This window comes from Sorex araneus, chromosome 4 (assembly GCF_027595985.1).
Source record: "Sorex araneus isolate mSorAra2 chromosome 4, mSorAra2.pri, whole genome shotgun sequence".
NCBI lineage: Eukaryota > Metazoa > Chordata > Mammalia > Eulipotyphla > Soricidae > Sorex > Sorex araneus.
The window spans coordinates 46938247-46963192 of NC_073305.1; the positions used below are offsets into that span (position 1 = coordinate 46938247).

General features: G+C 55.6%; 2 protein-coding genes across 5 annotated transcripts; one reads left to right on the forward strand and one right to left on the reverse strand.

Annotated features, from left to right (window-relative positions):
* Positions 1 to 1882: 1882 nt before the first annotated feature.
* Positions 1883 to 10487, reverse strand: C4H3orf18 (chromosome 4 C3orf18 homolog). The gene is made up of 5 exons (XM_004615212.2): positions 10239 to 10487; positions 8625 to 8990; positions 5477 to 5502; positions 4835 to 4964; positions 1883 to 3290 (listed from the first exon to the last, which is right to left on the reverse strand). The coding sequence occupies exons 2-5, from the start codon at positions 8856 to 8858 to the stop codon at positions 3210 to 3212; spliced, it is 471 nt and encodes a 156-aa protein (XP_004615269.2). The 5' UTR covers positions 8859 to 8990; positions 10239 to 10487; the 3' UTR covers positions 1883 to 3209.
* Positions 10488 to 12158: 1671 nt separating this feature from the next.
* Positions 12159 to 23167, forward strand: HEMK1 (HemK methyltransferase family member 1). 4 transcript variants are annotated; one of them, XM_055135554.1, is made up of 12 exons: positions 12173 to 12226; positions 13292 to 13367; positions 13451 to 13626; positions 13971 to 14062; positions 14325 to 14418; positions 19523 to 19654; positions 19888 to 19952; positions 20184 to 20233; positions 21050 to 21158; positions 22237 to 22332; positions 22508 to 22621; positions 22766 to 23167. In XM_055135554.1, exons 5-12 carry the CDS (start codon positions 14326 to 14328, stop codon positions 22857 to 22859), a joined length of 753 nt encoding a protein of 250 aa, XP_054991529.1. In that variant the 5' UTR covers positions 12173 to 12226; positions 13292 to 13367; positions 13451 to 13626; positions 13971 to 14062; position 14325; the 3' UTR covers positions 22860 to 23167. The 4 variants fall into 4 exon arrangements, with proteins under 4 accessions (XP_004615172.1, XP_054991527.1, XP_054991529.1 ...); XM_004615115.2 differs by having other exon boundaries at positions 12159 to 12226; positions 13292 to 13626; XM_055135552.1 differs by having other exon boundaries at positions 12159 to 12226; positions 13292 to 13626; positions 13977 to 14062.
* The last annotated feature ends 1779 nt before the right edge of the window (positions 23168 to 24946 follow it).

The window sequence follows — 24946 nt, forward strand, 5'->3', positions numbered from 1 at the left end:
CGAACAGATGCCCTCCTCCACCCTGAGACCTCAGAGCCGGGGGCTGGGGATGCCAGACCAGTAGTTTAGGGGACCTCTCTCAAACGCCTCCTAAAACAAGGCCCTCCACACCAAGGTCTATTGAGGGGTGCACATGGACATGGTAGAGTGGGGTGCCTGTCCCTGGCCTCTGGAACCCCTAGACTCCACCTTCTTTTGGGTAACGTGGACAGACACAAACACATAGACAATGACAGCATTTATACTTTCGCGCATTCTTCTCACATCTTTTTGTGTGTGGGGGGAAGGGGTTCACACCCTGAAGTGCTCAGGGTTTACTCCTGGTTCTGTACTCAGGGTTCACTCCTGGTGGAGCTTGGGGGACCATCTGGGGTGCCAGGAATTAAACCCAGGTCAGCTGTGTGCAAGGCAAGTGCTCTATCCGCTGTACTTTCTCTCCAGCCCCACCCGACCCCATCAAGAATGGAAGTATCACTGATAGGCCTGCATCTGTGGGGTTCAGAGAAGTTTCTGGAAGTGATTTGAGATCATCCAGACTGCTCTGCTGGAGTTCCTGACTAGATCCCATCAGAACAGTCCTTTGTGTTCTGAAGCCACCCCACTGTCTGCCTGTAGCCAGGCCACTCAGCCAGAGGTGACACTTCACTTCCAGACCCAAGGACGGCCTGCTTTGAGGGCTCCCATCTGTTCACCCTCATACCAGGCACTGCTAATCAATCCCAGCTGGAGCTAGACTGCTGCTCCCTAGGGTTTCACTATTGGGTACACACTGGGTAGGGGTGGAGGGGCTGCACAGGAAGCCCCTTTAAGCCCCTTTAAACATCTGGAGCAGAAGTGGCAGTAAGCAACTCTCTTTGTTCTCTCTCCCACTCTCCCCCTCTCCTTCTCTCCTTCCTCTCTCTCTCCCCCTCCCTCCCTCCCTCCCTCCCTCCCTCCCTCCCTCCCTCCCTCCCTCCCTCCCTCCCTCCCTCCCTCTCTCTCTCTCTCTCTCTCTCTCTCTCTCTGCTTGGCTGAGGATGCAGAGACTTCTGGGCTGTCCACCAAGCCATCACAAGGACTCAACTGGAAGCTTTCACCCCAGTAGTCATGGGCTCAGCACTCTGTAGAAGACCTGGACACTTGCAGGGGATTTGGTTTTCCTCCATGACTGGGAAAGACGAAGAACAGAGTGGACAGGAAAAGGGAACAAGAGAGCAGGATGCGGCCCCGCATCCCTGCACCCCCACACAGCGGCCTCAAGGGGCTAGCAGTGGGAGAGGATGTGGACAGGATCCTCCTGGGACCCTATTCCCAGGATGCGAGGTTTATGTTAGGGCACCCCAGACACAGGGTCTTCTGCGACTCACATTCTTGGGTGGCATATGGTGCCTTACAACCCACTTATATCTATCTCCTCCTCACCCTGTGCCCATCAGAAATCCAGGGTTGTCACTGACAGACCCTGTGTTTGTTTGTTTTTTGCGGGGGGGGGGTGCGTATACCTGCTGTGCACGGGGCTTACTCCTGGCTCTGCATTCAGGGATCACTCCTGGAGGTACCCAGGGAGCCATATGGGATACCAGGGTAGAGCTGCATGCAAGGCAAACACTCGAACCACTGGACTCCCTCCCCAGCCTGACCCTACTTTTTGACTCTAGTTGGGGGACCAACAGGTACTTGGAGACCCTCACCTTTGCCCAAGGCCCTCTCCAGCCCATCTCACCCTTTGGACTGAGGTCCTGGTGTGACCTGAGACTTGGGGCAGAGGCGTGTCATTGGTGAGATGGAAGGAAACCAGCTGGACGGCCGCCTCAGAGCTGGGGTGCCTCCCCCAGCCCCTCACCGGGCCGCCCCCCTCTGGGATTTCGCGCCCCGTGTGTCACAGGCTCACGTTCTCTTCGTGTAAACATCTTAATTACATCTTTAATGTGCTCACTTGGAGATGTTGCGAGCTAAATTACAGCTTCTGTGCATCCTAAATTACCCACAGCCCTCCAGTCGGCTCAAGTGCTAACGTATTTATAGCATCCAGAGGAAGGAATAAATCCAAAACCTTCACTGCACGGGCCTCCTGTGCCCTCACATCCTGACATGTGGCATTTGCCAACAGAAGATCCACACAGGCCGCCTCCGTGCCCCCTCCAGCCCTGCCATCCACCGGCACGAGCTAGGCTGGGGGTACTTCTGAGCAGGTTCTAGTGTGCCAGCAGGCCCAGGAGAAAAAACGCCCCCTTCTGGCACTTGGCCCAAGGCTTGCCCAGACGCCACGGACTGTCAGAAGCCTGAGGGTGAGAGGGTGGGGGCTGGAGGTAGGCTGGGTGGACCAAAGAACAGCCTGGGGTGCTCAGGCCTGTTTCTAGGAGGCTGTCCTCACCTGGCTTCAGATGGTCATTAAGTTCCCTCTGACTCACAGCCCTGGACCACCACCCTCCTATAGCAGCCTCTCCCCCTGCCCCAAATCCACAAGTAGACCAAAACAGGAACCTGATTTCAGAAGCAGGTTACCAGAGCAAACAGATGCCTGGGTGGTACTCGTGCCCTCCCCTGGACACGGAGGGTAGGGTGGTCTACCCCATACTGCCCAGGCAGCCCGCTCTCTGGCCCTCTGGCTGGGCCCACTTTTGCACATTGGTGAATGAGGCTTGTTAGATCTGGGGGCTGCGTCACTCACCCCTGCTGCCCCTCTCCTCCCTCCTCAGAACCCCGTGCCAGGGAGAATGGCTGGGATACCCCTAGGGTGCTCTGTGATAGAGATGGCCCCTGGGGACCGACACCCCTCTTCCGGGGCCCTAGCCCTGAGGCATTTCACCTGCATCCCAGGGCCTCTCCCAGGTGTCACCTTACCCTGGCTCTGAGACACGTGCCGCCTGTGGCCTCTCCAGGGGAAGCTACTGATCCCCAAAGCATCTCCCCTTGACTAGGGGACGCTCCTTCCCTCCCCCCTTCTCTGCCACATCAGAGGAGCAGACCCTGATTTGAGGGGTCTGGGCAGGAGATGATGTAGCAGCACCTCTCTGACCTGCTGACCCAAGGGACGGCCTCTCTCCAGGGACCTCAGATCCAAGCACAGAGAGGCCTGGCCTGCTCAGGGGCCTCTCGCAGAGCCGGAGCGTTGGCTGCAGGCCCAGGAATAGCTGGGGCTTCAGCGGGGCAAGTCCCACCAGAAGGTCTTAACAGTCGTGGAGTGGGAGATCTGGGCACTGCAGGCGCCGCGTCCTCATCGGGGTCACTCAGGCGTGGATGGCGTTGGCTACGTCGGTGAATACCAGCCGGCTGGGCCTCTGCACTGGGCCCTGAGAGGGGCGCGGGACCTGCGGACAGAGAGGCGAGGGCGTCAGGGCCCTTGACTAAGGCTGCGCCTCACTCCCATCCCGCCTCCGGGTGCAGGCTTGTGCCTGGCACTCACCATGCCTTCTGCCTGGAATTCTATCCCTGCAAGCGCAGCATAGACAGATGGCTCCTCCCCGTGGTACCCCACCCCCACCCCACCGCCCGTGCTTGGCACTCACCCTGTGAACCCCTATGCCGGTTAATCATGCAGTGGGGAGGTGCACAAAAAAAAAAAACTACTCTCAAACGGTCCATAGTTCCCTGGGCTGGCAGGGCCAAGGTTCTCAGCCTGACTTCCTGAGTGACACTGGGTGGGGGTGGGGGTGCAGCCTCTGAGCCAGTTACACAGAACTGGCGGCATAGCCAGCAGCTCTCTGGACAACTGGCTGGACTCTTCCTGAGTCCAGACTCTTAGTTCTGCCCCTGTAGGTCCTGCCCCCGCCCCCCGCGCCGCACCTGTGCATCAAGGCAAGGACAGGTGTAAAGGGGCAATCCACAGGCAGCCAGGCCTCTTCACGGTGCTCTGGCTCTTAGGGGGTCTCAGGTGGGGGCCACAGGGCCTGAGAGAATGGCCACATGGACCATCTGCCTTTTCGACTCAGGAAACAAGTTTGGGTGGGGTCTCCACCTGCTTGGGATCTATCTATGACTAGGGACCCAACAGACTACTTAAAGGTGCCCCATCCCCAAATTTAACCCAATCTCAAACTGCTCAAACTATTGACCCTCAACTGAGGACCCGAGGTCTTCATTGTATCACTGTCATCCTGTTGCTCATTGATTTGCTCGAGCGGGCACTAATAACGTCTCCATTGTGAGACTTGTTGTTACTGTTTTTGGCATATGGGTAGCTTGCCAGGCTCTGCTGTGCGGGGGAGATATTCTCAGTAGCTTGCTGGGCTCTCCGAAAGGGGCAGAGGAATCAAACCCGGGTCAGCCGTGTGCAAGGCCTTACCCACTATGCTATAGCTCCAGCCTGAGGTCTTAATCCCCAGTAATCTTACCATTAAGTCCTCACCTGTTTGCCTCACCAGTGTATGGGGGGAATACAGAGCAAAAATTATTCACTTATATTTTCTTTTTCTTTTCTTTTTTTTTTTTTTGTTTGTTTCTGGGCCATACCCAGCAGTGCTCAGGGCTTGCTCCTGGCTCTGTGCTCAGGGAATAGTCCTGGTGGAGCTCAGAAGACCATATGCTGGGGGTTTCAACCAGGGGTGGCAGCATGTTACCCCTTGCACTATTTCTCTGGCTCGTCTGTCACTTACAAACAAGAAATCCATGGCCCAGGAAGCCAGCAGACTTCTGAAGTCACCGGTGAGCAGGGGAGAGCCTGTCTGGGTTGCCAAACTCCAGGGCCGCACACAGTGGCTCTCCCAGGGGCCAATGAGCAACTCCACATCTCTGAACCAATCGAGAGCTGCCACCCCCTGGCCACAGGGGAAAGGAGGGAGCCTGGGGTGGAAGAGCCTCCGGCCTGCTGCGGGGCAAGGCTGGGGAGGAGGGGTTGCGGCTGGTCAGCACTTACCTTGCCCTGCAGGGCCTGCACGGAGGCTGCGTCCCGCCCATGCTCCAGCAGCTCCTGCTCCAGTTCATCTTGTTCCTCCGTGGGGTCAAAGTTGTACATGGGCATGAGCTGGTGGCGGAGCTTCTCCAACCTGGGGACACACAGGGGCTATGGAAGCTGGGCAAGCCTTTCCCCCCCACAGCCCTGGAGGTCTGGCTGAGCCAGAGAACACAACCACTGTGGGTACAGGGGGCCTGGGTCTCCCCTGAATTTAGTGAAAGACATTGTTTGTCTCCATTGTTCCAGCTCTACCCTTAGATGGGAGGAAGAGTTCCCTGGGGACCAGAGAGGGCGTCACACTCTGGCGCTGTCATCTGCAGGGCCCCAGGGACTGCCTGGGGTAGACCTGTGAGAGGTACAGCCTGGAGGGGGTGAGGGTGGGGGCCGGGGCAGCCAGAAATGGGGGTTCAATGCTGCCTGAGGGCAACAGTCACCCCAAACCTCAGTGGGTAGAAGCCTCTCTGACTCCCTGACCAGACAGGGGGCCCCTGATGGTGGAGGAATCTCCTTTCCCGCCCCAACACTCCCCTCCCAACCCCCCCTTTCCTGGAGTTCAGCCCAGAGCTGCCTGGAGCCAAGTTTTGAGCGGCAGCTGGGAGTTACCTCCTCTTCTTCCTGATGTACAAGACCTGCAAGAGAAGGAGCAACGTCAAAGACCCAGGAAGGGAGGCCCTCGTCAGCCCAGGCTAAGTCATGGGATCCCCAGAGACTGCATATCGTCAGAAAAATCCCAGGGACACACACCACCTGCATCTGTGCTTTCCTCTGATGTTAGGTGGGGAGGGCCTGACCTCAAGAAGGCCCATGAATGGGGGCTGGAGCGATAGTACAGTGTGTAAAGCGCTTGCCTTGCATACAACTGACCCCGGTTCGATCCTTGGCACTCTGCGCCCCCTAAAGTCCCCTGAGCACTGCCAGTAGTGATTCCTGAGTGCAGAACCAGGAGTTTCCCCGAGCACAGCCAGGAAATGCCATGGAGGAGGGCCACACGGTCAGTGCTGGCCTGGGGCTGGTGGGACACACCTCTTGTCAATAATGACAAAAGACTCCCTTGCTCAGCACCTGCCCTGGCCTCCTCAGGGAAGAAGCGAGAAACAAAGACCTCCGGACCACTTAGCTCTCTCCAGGCCCAAAGCCGGGCACAGGAAGAGGCACACTCCAGCACAGGGCTCTCAGAGCCAGAAATCTGCTCCCCGACTTCAGAGGGAGGCAGATGGCCTCAGCGTACAGAGGCTGGGGAGGAAGGCAAATCCAAAACCCTGATGCAGAAGGAACCTCGGATGTTCCTGTGTCTTGCCCCCTTCGCGCAGCTGGGAAGAGAAAGGCATAGCAGCCTGAGGAAAGAGCCAGGAAGCAAGGGCTGGGGCTGCAGCAGGAAGCATGGAGAGAGGGAGAACAGGGAGAGGACACTGGCCCCTGGGCAGAGCTCCAGGACTTTTCCCTCCTGCTCCCTGCCGCCAGGAGCATGCCATCTCAGCTCTGAGTGGTGCCAACACCCCTAGTGAACACCCTGGTCACTAGGCACTCAATGCCCATCCTGCTCTCACTCCCTGGGAAACAAGGCCTGGGAAGAAACTGAGGTGCTTCTCACTGCTCTCTGTTCCAGGCACCACGTGCAGGTGGCGACCTTCGTTCTCTGCTGAGCGGGATGCAGTGGCGCTTTGGGCCTTCTGCTCTAGATGCTCCAGCCTGGGCCAGTGGCTCCAGACCCAGTGGCCACACTCCCCAGCCCCTCAATGGCCCCAAACCTCTCCTTGCCTGTGGCCTTTGATACAGAAGAACCTTTAAGAGAGGCCGGAACCTCTGCCCAATTTCCATCCCTCATCCTTGCTACTTCCTTTGCAGAGTTTTCTGACACTAACAAACCCCTACAGACACATCGTGTGTGTGTGTGTGTGTGTGTGTGTGTGTGCCTGTGCCTCTGTGTATGTGTGTGTGTGCGCGTGCGCGCAAGCACACATGCGCACTCATTACTGAGAATTAGGGATAGGACCTCATACATACAAGGCAAGTGCTCTATCATTTTTTTTTTTTGCTTTTTTTTGGTCACACCCGGCGATGCACAGGGGTTACTCCTGGCTCTGCACTCAGGAATCACTCCTGGCGGTGCTCAGGGGACCATATGGGATGCTGGGAATCGAACCCAGGTCGGCCGCGTGCAAGGCAAACGCCTTACCCGTTGTTCTATTGCTCCAGCCCATGCTCTATCATTTTTATCCCTGGCTATCCACCCTTTTTTCTAAAATTTTTCCTATCTTTCACTGTCCAGCTGCAGTCCCATCTCCTCCAGGACTCCTGCCCATCCCCTCACCCTGGTGTGATGCTCACAGCCCAGCACTGAGGTGTGCCTCCTTGCACCCAGCACAATTCAACAAGGGTTGGGCTGGAGGCGAGGGGCAGCAGCTCCAGGGAGCAACTCTGGACCTGTGCCTGGTGTCCAGAAGCTGTTCCTTGCCCCCTCCTGCTCTGGCCCCACTACCACTATAACCGCCATAATCTCTCCACCATTCTGCTTTTGGTGAGAGTCATCTGCCTCCAGATTGAATAGTAAAAGAGTTCCAGAAGCTAAAATCTTGTTCCAAGTTCCCAAGACAAAAATCTTTTAGTGGGTCACATGGGCAGATTCTAGGGCCTGCGTTGCCCCTGAGGTTGGGAGTGTCGTAGTGTGTGTAACTGCCACAGAGTGCTATAGGGACCCCCTCACAGAGGGCCCACCCTCACTGCAGGACAGTGCTCAGGCCCTGGTTTCACTCTGTGCCACAACCTGGCCAGCAGCTGTTCCCTGGCCACAATCCCGAGCCTGCAGGGCCCATATGGCAACACTAGCTTACCCGCAGCTCCAGCCAGGTTTTGGAGGGACCAGCTTGTCCCTTTGTGTTCATGCAACATTCTATGATCTTGGATATCAAAGCTGTGAGGGCCCTAGACTGTGTGCTCCCTGCTCTTTGTCTCAGGTGGCACAATCTGAGGGACCTCTGAGTGTTTATGTATCATCCTACAGGACAGCCCATCACTTCAGGGACAGTGATCCCCAAATCTGGACACACCATAGCCACAATTAGGGACTTACAGCCCCTACCCCTATTTACCTCTACCCCTGCCCTTCTCGTGAGCTGGGGCCGGGCTGTCTCCCTGAGGTCTCAGTGCTAACACCACCTAAGAAGGCCTCTGCCTCAGCCCCCCGCCCAGTCCCCATGGCTTTCCTGGGCACCTCTGGTTTGTCTGTCCCCCTTCTCCACAACAGCCCAGCACCGGACTTTGTCTCCCCCATCCCTGAGGTCACTAGGTTTGGCCCAGAACAGGTGCCCAGTAAATAATTGCCAAGTGAGCAAATGAATGACCACTGCCTACCATACCTGGGGCAATCTACCTAGACTCCCCACAAATGATCCCAACTTCTTCTGGTCTCTATTCTTACTACACTCCCCAGACTCCCTTGCCTCACTCTCCTGCTTGCTGCACATGGAAATCAGTTTGCCTCCAAACTTTTGCCATCCAAGCTATCCACATGGCACTCCCTCTTCCCCTACTCCTATGTGGCCTTTGTGACCCAGCTCAAAATGCCACAAATTCCTCGGAACTTTCTCTGGTGCTTTTAACCGAGGGCAGTTTCTCTTCCACCACAAAAGCCAAATCCCTGGGGAAGGGAGAATTGCCCAACTGTTAACAGACAACTGCCACCTGGTTCTGTCCTCTAAATGCCCAATCTGCCCCTGCCCCCCAAGATCACTCTCTCAACCCCATCTCTCACCATGGCTACGGCCAGGCCAATCACCGTGATGATCCCAAAGGACAGAAGCATTGTGGCCACACCTCCAGGGCCTCCATCCACATCAGGGACTCTGGTGTCATTAAAGCTGGTAGTTTCTGGACTGAGGGTGGTGGTCTCAGAGGTTGGCCCATCAGTGGGAGGTTCCAGGTCAGACTCAGGCGTGGGTGGGTGACTGCTGAACCAGTCCCGGCCAGATGGGATCCTGGAGTTCATGCTGACACAGGGAATGCACGGCCAAGGGACAGCCTGGGGTCAGTCAACCTGTCTACTCACTCCTGACATCAGGACTATCTCAGCAAGGTCCCTCCTACCTGGGCAGGTGGCCACCTCCTTGGAAAATAGTTTCTGGAAAAGAAAGAAGAAAAGCCATCAGGCTGAGGATAGGGACTCTGGGATGAATTAGACTCTCTAAGCTTTGAAGGAAACAAGGAAACAAATTTGAAGGCAAAAGCAAATTCAGGGGACCTGGGAATTTAGAAGCATGGAAATGAAACCTGCCACCTCTTTGTGGACAAGAGGATCACAGCAATCAAACCTGGAACACTTGGAAGGGAAAAGTCTCTTCCCTTTATAATGCCTGTGCCCTCCACTCCCAGTGCCCCCTAACACCTCACTCCCTTCGATATGCAACACTCACCTCCTGCTTAGAGGAAAAATACTGGAGGTATTTCCTTTCCTGGAGGGTAATACTAGCCGAAGAGTCACAGGGCCTGTCCTTGAAGTCCCATTCAACCACTAACCCGGACTCCCCTCGGGGAAGTCTGTACCTCTCTGAGTTGGTTTTCCTGGGTCTTAGGAGGGGATAGTAAGAACAGCTCTCTCACAGGGTCACAGAATGAAACAGTCCCCTGGAGACTCAACTGAGCACTCCCTCCCCCATCCACTCTGTGTGTGTGTGTGTGTGTGTGTGTGTGTGTGTGTGTGTAGGTGGTTCAGCCCTCCCCTCTTCCCTCCTTCTGTGGGAGCAGAAGAAGGTGGGGAGACTGCAAGCTCAGAGTGTGGCTTAGGCTTTCCCAAACCGGGGACCCCTGGGGAAGACAGCACCGGAGGGACCTGTCAGGTGACAGAAGGGCTGAGTTAGGGACAGGAGGTGCTACATGGCCCATGTCTGCACACATGCCTCCCCTTGCCAGCTCATGGTCAAAGGGGGGTGGCCCAGTGCAGGTGCATGTGTGTGAGGTGTAGGCAGACCCACAGTGCACCCGTCCTGGGGTGCAAGGCCGGCGGAGGGACAAGAAGGAGAGCGGCTCATCCATCTCTGCCCTCTCTCTCTCTTTGGCCAGCCGAGGCGCAGTTCAGGAGTCCGGTGTTATGGGCATGTAAGGAGTCTTGGCTCTGTCACTGACCTTGGGCCAGACCCTTAACGCGCTCTCGGGTGCTCTGTTTACTTCACCATCCAAAGCAGAGAAAACACCCTCCTCATCACTTTCTGGGACTGTCTCAGGATCTGGATGAGAGGGAATTATTGAACTGCGACCTCCCAGATCCCGCCTACCGTTCTCCACCAGGTCCCTGTGTCCTCCGAGCCCCAATCCCCATCCCACCTCCGCTATTCCTCTGTTCTTGCAAAGAAGCAGCGACCTCAGCACTTACTTAATCCTCTCTGGGGCGCCGAGCTCAGGCGGAGAGGCTAGGGGTGGTGGCAACCAGCCAGGCCCGCGGTGGGGGCGGCGGGTCCGACCGGTGCTTCGCTCTCCCGGCGTGCGCCGAGCCGGGACCTGGCCCGCTAACCACTCACTGCCGGCAGCGGCTAGCGAGTCCCAGGCGTTCCCGGTCAGGACCCACCACGGGGGTGGGGTCGAGGCGTGCAACCTCGCGGGTCCGCTTTGCAACAGAGCCTCGCCTCTCCGCCCGCTCCGCGTCCCCGGCTTCCGATTGGCTGTCAGGCACCGAGTGCGCCCGACATTGGTCCGCTCGCTTGTCGCTTGGATCTGGCTCCGCCCTTAGCATAAGCGCCGCGTTGGGTCCCGGCTCTTGGGGACCACCCCTTCTCATCCATCGCTCTACGCTGAAATCGAGTGGGCCACTCACGCCGTAGGTAGGCAGGCCCTGCCGGGACTCCACCTCCCCCGAGACAGATTTGTCCTGCCAAAACTCAGAGGAAAGAGGAGACTTGGGGAGAGCACTAGACTGGGAGTCCTTGAGCCTGCATGAGCTCTGGCTCGACGCTCTCCAGGTTTTGTGACTTAAAGAAAAACGCCCCCAGTCCCTGAATGTCGCCTTCCCGTCCAGATGGAGTTCTGCTGTGGGAGTTTTGACAAATCGACAATGACACCAGGCAGGAATAGGAGCATCTTTATGCGGGTTCGGAAAAATCGGGAGCCAGAGAAACTTGTATTATTATCAGAGTGATATTATTATTGGCACCCTGACACTAAAAGCCTACATATACATCTCCCCCTTAGCCCCCCATAATAACAACCATACAGGGCCGATCATCTCAGAAGAGAGCCCCCCAGAGCCCTTCTATTTTTTTTTTCCAGAGCCCTTCTAATCCTTCGGTTTTCGAACGAGATTTTGAAGATTCTGGGAGTAGGAATAGCCAACAAGGTACAAGGAAAAGTTAACAAGGATTTATTTGTTAAATTTGTTTATTTAACAAATACAGATTCCTGTGGCTCCACGGGTCTGAGCCAGAGCCCGAGAAAAGGAAAGTTTTAAATGGTCAAGAACCATCTAGTTGGGACCGGCGAGATAACCGAGCATTATTAGTCTTACACGGTGCTGACCCGATTTCAATCCGTGGGACCTCAAGTCCCCCGACCCTGAGCGCAGAGCCAGGAACTGGAAATAAAAAAAACAACCCAAAATTAAAAAAACAAACTGATTTATTTAACAGTAGGTTCCGGTTGGGGGGGGGTGTCCACAGAGGACCGGCACATGAATGAAGTCTTGGGTTGACCAGAGTCAAGGTTCGAATCCAGGTGTCCAGCGTCGAGTGTCAAGGCTTTTTAATCCGAACCCTAAAATGCAAGGGAGGCGGTCAAGAGACTGACCCTCCAGTACCGCTCCGGTCCTTGGCTCGAGCCAATCCCGGGCATTGGGTCCCAACCCCCAAACTGGACCTGCCCCCAACTCTGGGACCAGCCTTGGCAGCTCACTGGCTGGGCCCAGCGCTCTGGCTGCACTAGATCCCGCCCCTGGACTTCGTTCCCCAATTCAGCGACCGCTCCCTGGCCGGCTGCTGACACGCCCCCTCGGGGGTCTGCCACATGCCCTCCGGTTACGCCAAAGTCCGCGCGCAGCCCAGCTCCGCGCTGACCTTCACCTTGACTGCTGGGTCCTGGATGCCCACGGGGCAGCCGCGCACACGCCCACGCACAGCCGCGCTAGTGTGCGGTCAGCCTGGCGTTCACCACTTTTCCCCCACGCCCCGCCCAGCCCCAGGTGGCAGGGGCCTCCCGCGTGGCCGTCAGTGTCCCCAAGGAACCTTAGAGCCGGGCGGCGGGCTCCGCCCGAGCCGTTTCCCAGCCGCGCCGGCTCCGGAAGCCGCGCGTCCGAGGGTGCTCCCGCACGGCCGGAAGCCGAGAGTCTGGCCTTTCCACCCGGGCGCTGGGCGGGTGGGTCAGCCAGTCGGGCAGGTATGTGCTAGAGCCGGGGAGGGGAGGAGAGGGGACCGCTGGATCTCAGTATCCTCGAGACCCCTCTCTGCCTTTTTTTGTTCGATGGGGAAACGGACTTGGAAAGAGGCCACCTGCCCTGGGCTATCGGCGGCGCCGCGTGCGCAGCGCCAGGGAAGCAGCACCCCTGACTTGAGGCTGGGGCGCTGCTTCTGGAATGCAGAGGACCTGAGTTCGCATGTGGGACAGTGCCTGGCCGGGCGACTTGGGCACAGGGTGCTCCCTCCTTTGCTTCTGAACATGTGGCACCCCAAATAAACGCTGGTTTGGACCTTGGTCTGTGTGAAAGGGAAAGGGAATGGAAAACCTTTGGTTGAATTCTGTGGCGGTAATTGTTGGCAGTGTTTGCTGAATTTAGGATTATTGGTTAAATGGGGTGAGGGTGAGGGGGGTTGCGCATGCATGTGAGAGTTCCGTAAAACCTCAGAAGCAAGCTTCCTGGCGAAGGCAGTCTCCTCCACTTCGTAACATTGGTTAAAAGCAGGTAGTATTTGAGTTTCTTCTGTGTTGAGCTGCCTGCCATGTCCTAGATATTCATGCTAGGGCTGATTTATTGCTCACCATGGGGTTGATGTATTTCCCCTGTTTTATGGTTGAGGTAACTGGAACTCAGAAATTCGTTTCCCAGTCTTCCTTACAGTGAGTGGGTCAAACAGATTTATCCAGCCCCTTCAGCCAGGGCCATGATCCAGCACCAGTAGTGCTGAGCTAAGATCATCATGAAAACATAAACATCCAAGATTCAAGCCCATGTGCTTCCTGGAACACATACCCCATTTGTCTCTGTTTCTTTGCCTATTTATTTCCACTTTGGAGAAGCCTCTGTTCTGTCTTGAGCAAGTACTTCTCTGTTTCTCTCCCCTCACGTCTTTCTAAATAAGTTTCAGGATAAAAAGAATTAGATAGCAAGCGAGGGCCTAAAATGGAGCAAAGGAGGTGGTAAAGCCAGAGGGTGCATCTCTCCAGCAGCAGATCAGGGGACAGTGGGTCATTCAGCTCAGCTGTCCTCCGTGTCCTGTCTTCCAGGTTCGTGGCCAGTGCCCGTTGCCTCTCCATCCCCGTCTGTCTCTGGTCCTCTCCACACATCACAGGGAAGATTCAGGTATCTTTAAGCACTCAGGGGAGCCTTTCCCTGAGACATGAATCTTGGGGGCCGAATGCTCCGGGCCCTCCTATATGTCCCAGGGAGTTGGAGAGGCACCCAAAGCTTCAGCTCATGGCTACCCCATCTCCCTGTGGCTGGATTATTGACCGCCACAGAACTGGTTAACCACTGGACGGCGGTCTTCGAAAGGAGAGGTGTCCCCGAGGCCCGGGAATCCAGTGAGTACATCGTGGCTCATGTCCTCGGAGCCAAAACAGTTAAGTGCGGTATTTTCAAGAGGACAGGAAGAGGGGGGAGGGAGGGCCTGGGGGAGAGACAGCTAGGCTTTTCTGCCCTGCCCAGATGGCTGAGAGTGGTGAGATTTCTCTAAAGAAATGTCTTAGGCCGGGTCGTAGAGAAAGTACAAGGGTTAAAGTGCTTTTCTGCATGTGGCCAACCCTGGTTTGATGCCCAGCACCACATATAGTCCCTTGAGCACTGCCAAGTGTGACCCAAAACCAGAAAAAGTAAGTGCTGATTCCACAGGCAGTGTCCATATAAGAAAGTTGGACCAGTCCCTTGGGCCAGGGGAGCCAGCCATTCACATTCTCTGTGGGCTAGTTTCAGAGCCTGAAGCCAGTACTTTACAACCAGCCCCTGACGCCTGGGCAGTTACAATGCATTCAGGAGCTGAGTAGCCGCCGGTTGCAAAGGTGAGCATCCATGAGCCAAATCAGAGGGTTCTGTGTGGGGAGCAAGGGTCCATCTTCCCCCTAGTCCTACCAAGTTCATGATCAGAGAGGAGATGCCCCAAGTATTGGGTTGAGGAAAAGATGGGAGGAGGGCTGAATCCAGGTAACAGGAAGGAGGGAAGAACGGGGGCTTGTCTAGTACTGGAGGACAGGACCTTCCCTGATGCCCTTGGTGTAGCCCTGTCCAGGCTCTAGTATTGATAACCAGCTGTTTCCTATGCAGGATGCCTGTGCAGTACATCCTCGGTGAGTGGGACTTTCAAGGGCTCACTCTGAAGATGGCACCCCCAGTGTTCATCCCTCGCCCAGAAACAGAGGTAGGTGTGCCAATCTTGACAAGGCTCATTGGGGATCAGTACAGGGATTCAGAACACTTGCCTTCCCCTAGGCTTCCTTCAGGGGGCGCTGGGGCCACATGACTGCTCCCACTGAGGCCGGGCCCTTCCATACTGATGTTTCCTAACAGGCTATGCAGATGGGGCCAAGAGGGCAGAGGTCTCTTGCTGTCTTTATTTATTTATTTGAGGTATTTTGACATCTGGTGGTGCTCAGGAGCTACTCAAGACTTGATGCTTGAGTTACTTCTCAGGTCCCAATTCTCTCAGATTCTGTCTTCTTTTTTTTTTTTTTTTCAGTTTTATTTTGGTCACACCCAGCGATGCTCAGGGGTTATACCTGACTGTGCACTCAAGAATTATTCCTGGTGGTACTCGGGAACCACTTGGGATGCCAGGGGTTGAACCCTGGTCAGCTGCGTGCAAGGCAAACAACCTCCCCTCTGTACTATCACTCTGGTCCAAAATTCTGTCTTTTTTGATTGTCTTCATATTTCAGAGTATCACCCCAGGTCTCACGTGCCCCAACTAGTCTTGCCTACTAACTGCTCAGCCTGTTCCTAGCATTTCCTAGGGTCTGTCCCCTGGAACCATGGCCTAGCTGGCTCATGGCAGACCAAGATGCTCTCCTCAGGAGACAGTGGGGGCAATGTAGCCATGTGACCTCAATCAGGTCACAACCTTCTCCAGACTTGGATGATGAGAAGGATAGACTTCCAGATCCGGAAGTGTGTGCCTTGGTGGGCCCCTCGGATCCAGGATCCAGTCAGGGAGTTGCCTCAGGTTACTAGACTCGGAGATGTGTGACCCCAGGCTGCTGTACCTTGCGGAAGCCCCATGACCCTGGCTTTCCACAGCCTTTCTTGAAGTTCCTGACCTCCTACGGAGCAGAGGTGGGAGACAGAACAAGTGGATGGGACTGGGTGAGGACCAGTGGGCAAGTCAGAGGGCTCCAGATTCTGAGAAAGGGTGTTTCTGGAAAGCAGCATTCCAGAGAAAGATTGGCCTCAAGTTCCTGTTCCAGCCATGGGCCCAGAGCGCCTCCTCACTTTCTGTTTCTCCCTCAACCAAGAAACCCTCTGGTCCCACTCACTTCGTTGGCATGTATTTAGGGACCTAGGTCCTCACCTCACTGTCCAGGAAGGGGGCTGCAGTCTGTGACCTTGCTGCAATCAAGGGTGGGTGGGGATCATGGGGCCAGCACTGGGACTTGTTGGCTCCAGGTCAGGACCCCGATTCTTCCATGCGCTGTCCACCTGGTTTGGGATGAGTTTAAACCAGCTGCAGAGTCCCAGGGCAGGATCTGGCCTGCCACCTGCAGGCTCTTGGGAGGCCACTCTGGCACTCTCCTGGGTGTGTGACCTCTGGCCAGGCAGTCACTCACCGAGCTGCTTAGGGTAGGGCATGGGAGGGAAGCAACCGCGATAACCTCGTGTCTCCTCAGAGCTGACCCGGCACCAGCGGGCGTGTTCGGGAGTTCTGAGAGGTGGGTGTGGTCTTCCGGCTCCTATGTGGTCCCCCCTTTCCTGGGTGGGTGTGGGCCAGGAGAGCAGCTCTGCTGTGAGCGGGGAGGCTGCGGTTGGAGGCCTGGTTCTTGCTTCATGGTACATGCATTTCTGAGAATTTGCCAGGTTCACCCCAATATAAACCACATTAGGGGGAGTATTACCAAGAACTTGAGAGGACGTGGCCTGTGGCAGAGAGTGGGGAGAATGGGGGCAGGGGAGGGATCGTTGGTGCCCAGCGCCTCACCCATTGGAGGGTGGTTTCTGACCGTGGGGGACAAAGGCTGAAGTGTGAAGCCGTAGGCAGCATGTGGCCTAGCAAGTGGGGTTTTCCCTGGGGGCGTTCAGGGCTGGGTCCCAGCGTGTGTACAGTGGGAAACCCAAGCTTGAGAGCATGAGCCATTTCTCGCAGCCTGGTGGGGAGGCTCAGCCTCTCATCTGACACTAGCTTGAAGGAGGCAAAAACACCATCCTGGGGCTGCCAGCCAGAGGTGATCCGAAGGGAAGGTTCTCAAAATGCCGGTCTCCACCTAGTCTCTGAACGTGGGTGGAGCCCTGCAGAGGTGGTAGCCTGGGCTGCCTGCTCCTTGCCTCTTTCCTGAATACTCCTCTAGCTCTGCATCCCGCTGGCTTCTCCCTTGGCCCTCAGGAGGAGGGGCCCTGGGACTGACCAGCTTTTCTACGACCTCCCCCAAAGAGCCACAGTTTTTTAATTTTTTTCAATGTTTTTGGCCCACACGTACCCTTAAACTTCCCTCCTGCTTTGGATGTGCGCGGGGTGAGAGGTAGGCCACACGGGCAGTGCTGAGGAGTCTCTCCAGTGGGGCTTGGGGGAGCAGCTGGTGGCAGGGATCTAATCCTAGCATGTACTCTACTCCTTTGAGCCATCATCCTGGCCCTCATTTTCTTCTTTGTAGAGACTCCTAGAAGTTCAGGATCAAAAGCTACATTCAGTTCCATTTCTGATACACCATATCTTTCTCTTCATTCTATTTCAATTAATTATTTAATTTTCGGTATTTGGGTCATAGCCAGCGATGCTCAGGGGTCCTCCTGGCTCTGCACTCAGGAATCACTCCTGGCAGTACTCAGGGGACATTATAGGATGCTAGTGATTGAACCTGGGTTGGCCATGTGCAAGGCAAGTGCCCTACCCACTGTCCTCCCTCTCCAGACTCCAAGCCAACAGCTTTAGACTGAGAAAGTCTCTTCCCTGGATGCAGAAGCTTTTTTTCTTTTTTTTCTTCTTGGGTCACATCTGGTGATGCACAGGGGTTACTCCTGGCTCATGCACTCAGGAATTACTCCTGGCATAATGGGACGGGACTGTATGGGATGCTGGGAATTGAACCTGGGTTGGCCATGTGCAAGGCAAATACCCTACCCGCTGTGCTATTGCTCCAGCCTACATCTGGATGCAGAAGCTTTTGAACTTCAAGAACGGCCTCTACCAACACCCCCAGGAGGGCTCCTTCTGTCAAGATGATCCTTTTTGTGGTCTGGGCTGTAAGGGAGAGGCTGTTTGCCCCAATTTCTCAGCTCTGTACCTTGCCCGTGATGGCCATGGCCATTCACCTCTATGTGTGTGTGTCTGAGACTGTGGGAATCTCCGTGAGGTGCCTGGCCCTGGTGCTGACTGAGGGGTCATTCTGCAGTCAGGGTAGATCTGTTTGTGGTCAGGAAACCAAGAGAAGCCCACACCCCTGACAGGTCTCAGTGGGCCACCAGCCGCCCAGCACGCGGCCTCACCAATGAGACCACAGGCTCGGCCGCAGCCTACACTGCTAGCTCTGTGCCGGTCCTGTGGGCTCAGCTTTGCGGCCAGCACCTTGGAGTCTCCACCAGTGCCTGGTTACAGAGCCTGTGGGAGTGTGAGAGAAGATTTCTCTGGCTGGAGCCATGTCTCACCTGTAGGCAGTTGCTTGGTGCTGAAGGGGCTTGGACAGGATTAGACTCACAGGCCAAGTTCTACCTAGAAGTTGTTTCACTGGGGACAGGCATGCTTTGCTCCTTCGGTGTGGGATGCTCAGGAGAAAATGCTTCTTCTGGGGACTCAGGACTGAGCAGCTTGGGTGAAAAATTGGATCCAAGTGGCCTGGAGCCACTTGGACAATTGATGTGGGGATTTGGGGGGGCTGGGGGACCTGGGACTCAAGAGTAGCATCCCGTAACCACCCAGAGCTTGCCCAGCACTGGGGAAACAGCCAAGAGGCCTCTGTAATGTGGGTGACACTGTAATTGGTTAGGGCCTGGCTTTCCCAAGGATTGGTATAATCCCATCCTAGCCCCTGAACTCATAGAGGAAGCCACGAGTGAATGGCTGGGCTGGCTTTTGTGTGTGAGTCAGGGAGCAGAGGTGTGTGTGTGTGTGTGCTGGGCTGGCGTGTGTGAGTCAGGTGTGTGAGTCAGGGAGCAGAGGTGTGTGTGTATGTGTGTGTGTGTGTGTGTGTGTGTGTGTGTGTGTGTGTGCTGGGCTGGCGTGTGTGAGTCAGGTGTGTGAGTCAGGGAGCAGAGGTGTGTGTGTATGTGTGTGTGTGTGTGTGTGTGTGTGTGTGCTGGGCTGGCGTGTGTGAGTCAGGGAGCAGAGGTGTGTGTGTGTGTGTGTGTGTGTGTGTGTGTGTGTGTGTGTGTGTGTGTGTGTGTGTGTGTGTGTGTGTGTGGTTGAGGGGAAGGCTCTAGGCATTTGCTCATCATACCTCTGGTTTCTGGAGCCTGCCCCACTTGGGGTCCCAGGGGCCTCTAGGGATCTACTCAGGCCTTTCATGGCCTCCTGCCTGGCTGCTCAGATGCCCACCGCTCTACTGGTTGGGAAATATCAACCCTAACCCTGACGGGCCTCTATGCACAGATCCTGCCAGGGGTGGGCGGACAGACAAGACCCTTCTGTTAACAAAGTGCTACTGTCTGGGAGTATCCCCCTTGATGCCTTTGCCACAGTGTGTGCAATGCATGAGGCACCACCTGCCACTCCATGCCCACCTTCCGTGGGCCTGTTGTGCCACACGCCCTTCAGGTATGGGATTCAGGCAGGACCATATTCTGCCCTATTCATGGAGGGAATTTTCTGTCCCTTTAGTCTAGGATCTTCCCCAAGGGCCTCCTAACTTCAGTTCTGAGGAAACTGAAACATACAAACCCCTGATCCTTTTTGTTGTTGTTGTTTTGGGGCCACACCCAGCAATACTCAGGGGTTATTCCTGGCTTTGCACTCAGAAATCACTCCTGGTGGTACTCAGGGGATCATATTGGATATTGGGAATCAAACCTAGGTTGGCCATGTGCAAGGCAAATGCCCTACCCACTGTACTATCTCTCTAGCCACTAAGCCCTTGATTCTTGGCCATCATGAATTATAGGCCAGCATGGATTAGTGCTTCCTGGGTGTGGGCCCCCTATTCCCTGCCACATCCTGGCAAAGTAGGCTAGTTTGACTTGTGCTCAGTTAACTAGGAGAAACAGATGAGGAGGGCCTGGCAGACGAGTCAGGCTGACTTTAGCTGGTCCTTGGGCACTAGCACAGGAACTGACTCTCTGTGCCACCAGGTGGGCGCCTCTCTGAGTCAGACCCCTCTTCCCTGCAGGAGCTGGTCGAATGGGTGTTGGAGGTGAGCCAGCAGGCCTGTGCCGTGGGAAGCCGAGGTGGTCCCCTCATCTTGGAGGTGGGCTGTGGGTCAGGAGCCATCGCCCTCAGCCTGCTGAGCCAGCTTCCCCAGGTGAGCCCTTTGCTTCCCTTCCCTGCTGTCTCTGCTGGGAGTGCCTCCGGCCCACTGTGGTCACAGCCTCTAATTGTGTCCCCTTCTCTCTGGCCAGACCCTGGCCACAGAGAGGAAGGCTGTTGGGAATTTACATTTTCTCCTGGTAGAAGGTTGGAAGAGGGCTTTGGCCTCAGGCCTGGCTCTCCCAGCCCTTCCTGGCCGCCTCCTTATCCCACTTTGCCCTTGGGCAGAGCCGAGTCATTGCCGTGGAGAAGGGAGAAGCCGCCATCCGCCTGACCCGAGAGAATGCTGAGAGGTAGGCAGGCTGGGGGCCTGCAGGGTCAGGGGCCTGACCTCTTCCCCCCTACGCGGCAACAAACCCACTTTCCTGAATGTGGAGAAACTGGGGTTCCTGGCATGGTCCTGCAGGGTTTTGAATAGTTGGTGGGTTTCACGGATTTCACCAGTCCAGGAAGGGGTCACTGCCAGTCCCTGTAGCAGAGAGTAGGTACTGTCCCTCACTCACAGTCATTTTTCTTCTCTCCAGGCTGCGGTTGCAAGACAGGATTCAGATCATCCCCCTCGATGTGACCTTAGGTACCTCTCTTGGGGGAGGGGGTTTCTAGGTATAGGTGCCACACGTGTGCACATGCACACAGAGAGTGTCTCAGACCAAGCTTTGCCGAGGACACACATACAGATACAGACACACACACACACACACACACACACACACACACACACACACACACACACACACACAGTGTCTCAGACCAAACTTTGCTGAGGATGGCAAATAAGTGTAATTCTAGCAGCTACTTTTGCTAGAGAGAAGCCTAAAGAAAGTCCTTAGGACCAAAGTATTGGAGCTCCTGCCTGGCCTGGGCCCTGCTCGGCTCACTTGGGGCCTTTCGAGGCTGCTTCAGGGTTCTGGTTCTAGTTTTGATTCTGTCACATGACTGCGGATCCCTGGGCCTCAGCTGCTCTCCCTGGCCCCCCTAGGAATGTGATGAATCTGGAGTAGCTCCTGGCACAGACCAAGGTCTGTAAATAGAGATGTTGGAAATCAGGTCAGAGAAGTCAGGCCTGCTCTGCATATGCTCGGCCCATGCTCACTCTGAGGCCAGTGGGGCTGCAGAGGACAGAGGTGCTTGCTTTGCCTCGGCAATCAGGGAGGACTGCCTGAGGTAGCAGTCCCTTTGGGTCTTGCTTACTGAGGAGGTCTTGACAAGAAAAGGAGAGGCCAGAACATCAGTTGCAGACCTGCCGTATCAGCACACATGTCCAGCGAGGCACTGATTCATGTGTGTGGACAACCACATCCAGAGACCAGCCGAGGGTGTGACTTGCAGAGAGCGACTTCTCACCTACCTCCCTGTGTCTGTCTCTGTTGTATATTCCCTTTGACCACAGAGGGGTGTTGGATGCAGCTCTTGCCTTTGGGCCCTCTGGACCTGGTCGTCAGCAACCCTCCCTACGTCTTCCACAAGGATATGGAGCAGCTGGCTCCAGAAATTCACAGGTACAGGGTAGGGTGAACCAGGGAGCCCAGAATGACCCATGAATGGTCTGGAAGACTTGGTGGGATGGGTATACCCGGAAGATTGCACCACTGGGGGGGCCGGGGAGGATGGGAAGGCTGCAAGAATCAGGGTTGACGAGAGTTGCTTGCTCTGGATTCCACAGACCTATTTGGGCTCCTTCAGCCATCTATTCAGGAGCACTGAATGACCATGAAACCTCTCTGAGCCTTTGGCTCCTACCTCTGAAAGTGGTAGAGCTTTGCAGGGCCACGGGCAGACTTAGCAACAATTTGAAAACAGCAGACACCTTACAGAATCCAGAGAAAGTACTCAGATGGGCCGGTTGTTCTACAGAGGAGACAGGCCCAGAAAGGGAAGCTGCCTTGATGAAGGTCGAGTGGGGCCTAGTTGGGGAGCCAGGAGGCTGTTTCTGCTCATGAACGGGCAGAGACAGGAGGTGTCGAGCCCCACCTGAGGCTATAGTAGTGGGGGTCAGGGTGTAGGCTCTCAGGAGTGGTCAGGGCCAATTCCGGGCCTTCCCTGGACCAAGAGCAGGAGCAGCCTTATCGGGCAAGAAATAGCCTGGTGGGTGCTGCTCTCTTGGGGCACTCAGATTTGTTTGCAATATGGAGCAGAGCTTCTGAGGTCCCTCCCTCCCTCCCTCCCTCCCTCCCTCCCTCCCTCCCTCCCTCCCTCCCTCCCTTCCTCCCTCCCTCCCTCCCTCCCTCCCTCCCTCCCTCCCTCCCTCCCTCCCTCCCTCCCTCCCTTCCTTCCTTCCTTCCTTCCTTCCTTCCTTCCTTCCTTCCTTCCTTCCTTCCTTCCTTCCTTCCACTCTTTTCTTTCGTTCCTTTTTTGGATCACACCTGGTGATGCTCAGGGGTTACTCCTGACTCTGCACTCAGAAGTAACTCCTGGCAATTCTCGTGGGACCATATGGGATGGTGGGGATTGAACAAATGCCCTACCTGTTGTATTGCCACTCCCGAGGGGTCCCTTTCATGGAGACACTGCTCAGCTCCTCCACAGCTTGTGGATGCCACCCGTCCCAGATTCTCCCCTCCCATTGTCCTTCTTTAGTTATGAAGACTTGGAAGCCCTGGATGGTGGGGAGAATGGCATGGACGTCATTGCCCACATCCTAGCCCTGGCACCTCAGCTCCTGAAGGACTCTGGGTACGATGTAGGGGGTTTCTCTGGTCTATCCCTGCATCCTTCTCCAGCCTTCCCAGTGTGCCCTGAGCCTGTCCTGGCCATCATCCTATTCCCACTCCTCCAACTTGGCACCCCCAGAGTCCAGGTATCAGCCCTGCCATGCTGAGCAGACCCCTCTCATCTCTCCCCTGTGTAGAAGCATCTTCTTAGAAGTCGACCCAAGACACCCAGAGCTTGTTCACAGTTGGCTTCAGAGCCGGCCTGACCTGCACCTTGATCTTGTAGCCGTGCGCAAGGACTTTTGTGGGAGGTGAGGCCCTACCAGTGTCTGCCCCACCCAGTATCCTTGCTGATGAGCTCAGGCTGACTGGAGTGTGTGAGTCATGCCTACTCCCTGTCCACTCCAGGATGCAGGAGCCCAGGCAGTAACTGGCCCTCTGTCCCTGTCTCTTAGGCCCCGGTTCCTGCATATCCAGAGGTCTGGGCCGCAGCGTGGGTACCCTGCAGATGCCTGGCCAGGGCCCCAGACTGTCGCAGTGCCTGGCTGACTCATCTTCCTGGAATGCAACTTGGAAGGAGGTGGATGGCATCATCCAGAACCCAAGATGCTTGCGGCATTTCCCGTCACGCTGTGATTTACTGCGCCCTTACGTTTCTAGGAGACCTGTGGGTAGAAGCAAGGACAGAGGTCTCCTGGGGGCGGCAAAGAGCCAGGATCCGGCTGCAGGAGCTCTGCAGGAGCCCAGTGTGGCTCCATCGCATCAGAGAGTTCCATGCCGGTGGCACCGGACTCAATGCGTGGAATTGCTTTGGAGACATTAGGAGTTATGACAATAAAGTGTCAAGAGACTGACAATTGGTGATCTAAGGTATTGTTGATATGTTTGTGGGTTCCCTGACCCCTCACACCAAGGTACTTCTGGGACTAAGCAAGGCTGGGGGATCGAGGGGACACAGCGTGATGCAGTGTGGAGGAAAGCGTGTGGGTGCTCCTCATTTCAGGTGGTGTGGCACTGAGCTGACCCCAAGGGTCCACTTACCTGTTGCTGCCCTGGGTATGCTTCCCACACCCCACTCTGAGCACAGGGTCTGATCTCAGGACTGACTGCGGGCAGGGAATGGGACTGAGGGTCTGACTGACCCTGGGACTGAGGGTCTCTGCTTTTGGAGAGTCATGCCTGGTCTGAGTGATGCCCCCACTGTGCCTGGGGCTTGCCTTCACCTTAGCAGAGGCTCTGCTGCTGCTCCTTGGTCCCAGTCCCCCGAGCCTGTCCTTGCACAGCTGCTCAGATTCCCGATTACCTCTGGCTTCCAAGAGGAGGAGCCAAGAGCTTCACCCCATGGCTACTCCTGAGGAATCTGGAATCCCAGTGGGGCCGGCAAGGGTGGGGGTCCCTTTATCGGTGAGGATAAAGCTTTCTGACCTTTGCCTGGGTCCCCATGAGCATTGCCCTGACCTCGCAGGTGTCTGTGTCCCCTTGGCCCCCTGGGCCACATCTCAGCCAGTGCCAGTTTCCCTGGACTCAGGCTACTGGCCTCAGATGCATTTCCGAGGAAAAGCCTTGGCAAGCATGAGGGTATGATTCCTCAGGAGGGTGTAATGATAGAGGGGCAGCTGGGGTCACTAGAGCAGGAGCTGCCCTTGGAGACAGCTTCTCAGAAAACTGTGGGGCTTGAGCCCCTGGGAGAAAGATCCAGGCCAAGTAGACCAGCAGGGCTAGGCCACTAGTTATACTGCCAGGCCTTCAGCCGTTGTCTCTACTGGGCCATGAGTATTGAGCTGTGGTGCTGGGGTGACACCAGCCTGCACCAGGGCAGATCCTGTCATCTGGCCCTTCCCAGGATCATCTCAACTCGGGCAGATGATCTTATCTCCTTTGACCTTGGTTTCCTAGGGTGAGAAATGGGACCAAGTGCTTTCTCTCCTTTTTTTTTTTTTAATTTTTATTTTATTGAATCACCGTGAGAAAAGTTACAAAGCTTTCAGGTTTAAGTCTCAGTCATATAATGATCAAACCTTCATCCCTTCACCAGTGCACATGTTCCACCACCAAGAGCCCCAATATACCCCCCCTTCCCACATCCACCCCCCACCTGAGTGGCTAATGATCTTCACTTTATTCTCTCTATACTTTGAATACTTTCAATATTTCAACAGAGAACTCACTATTATTATTTGGAATTTCCCCCCAACAATCAAACCTGCTGAAAATGCATTATTTGATAATTTGTTTTCCATTGCTGAGAATGAAGATTATATGAGCCTGCGTGGTTTTGGATTTATGATATTTTAGCTTAGTTCACAGTCTAGATGCATTTTTATAAGAAGCTGCTGGGTGCCAAAATGGGTTAGTAGACCTCCCGGATCATAGTCTTTATGCTGCGGATGTCATCTGGGTGGAGAGTGTGCCAGTAACACCCTCATCCCGTGATCTCCTGCAAGCCACGTCACTGCAAATTCATACCTCTGGGTTGTGAGTTCTAGAAGATGGCGGATGCCACGTGGGTGCTGCTGCTGCCGCTGCTGCCGCTGCCGCCACTGCCATCTCCCACATAGAAAGAGGGTTAAGAGAGAAAATCCTTTCCCCTCCCCGGGCAGCATGGGGTTGTAGCTCAGTTCACAGTCTAGGTGCAT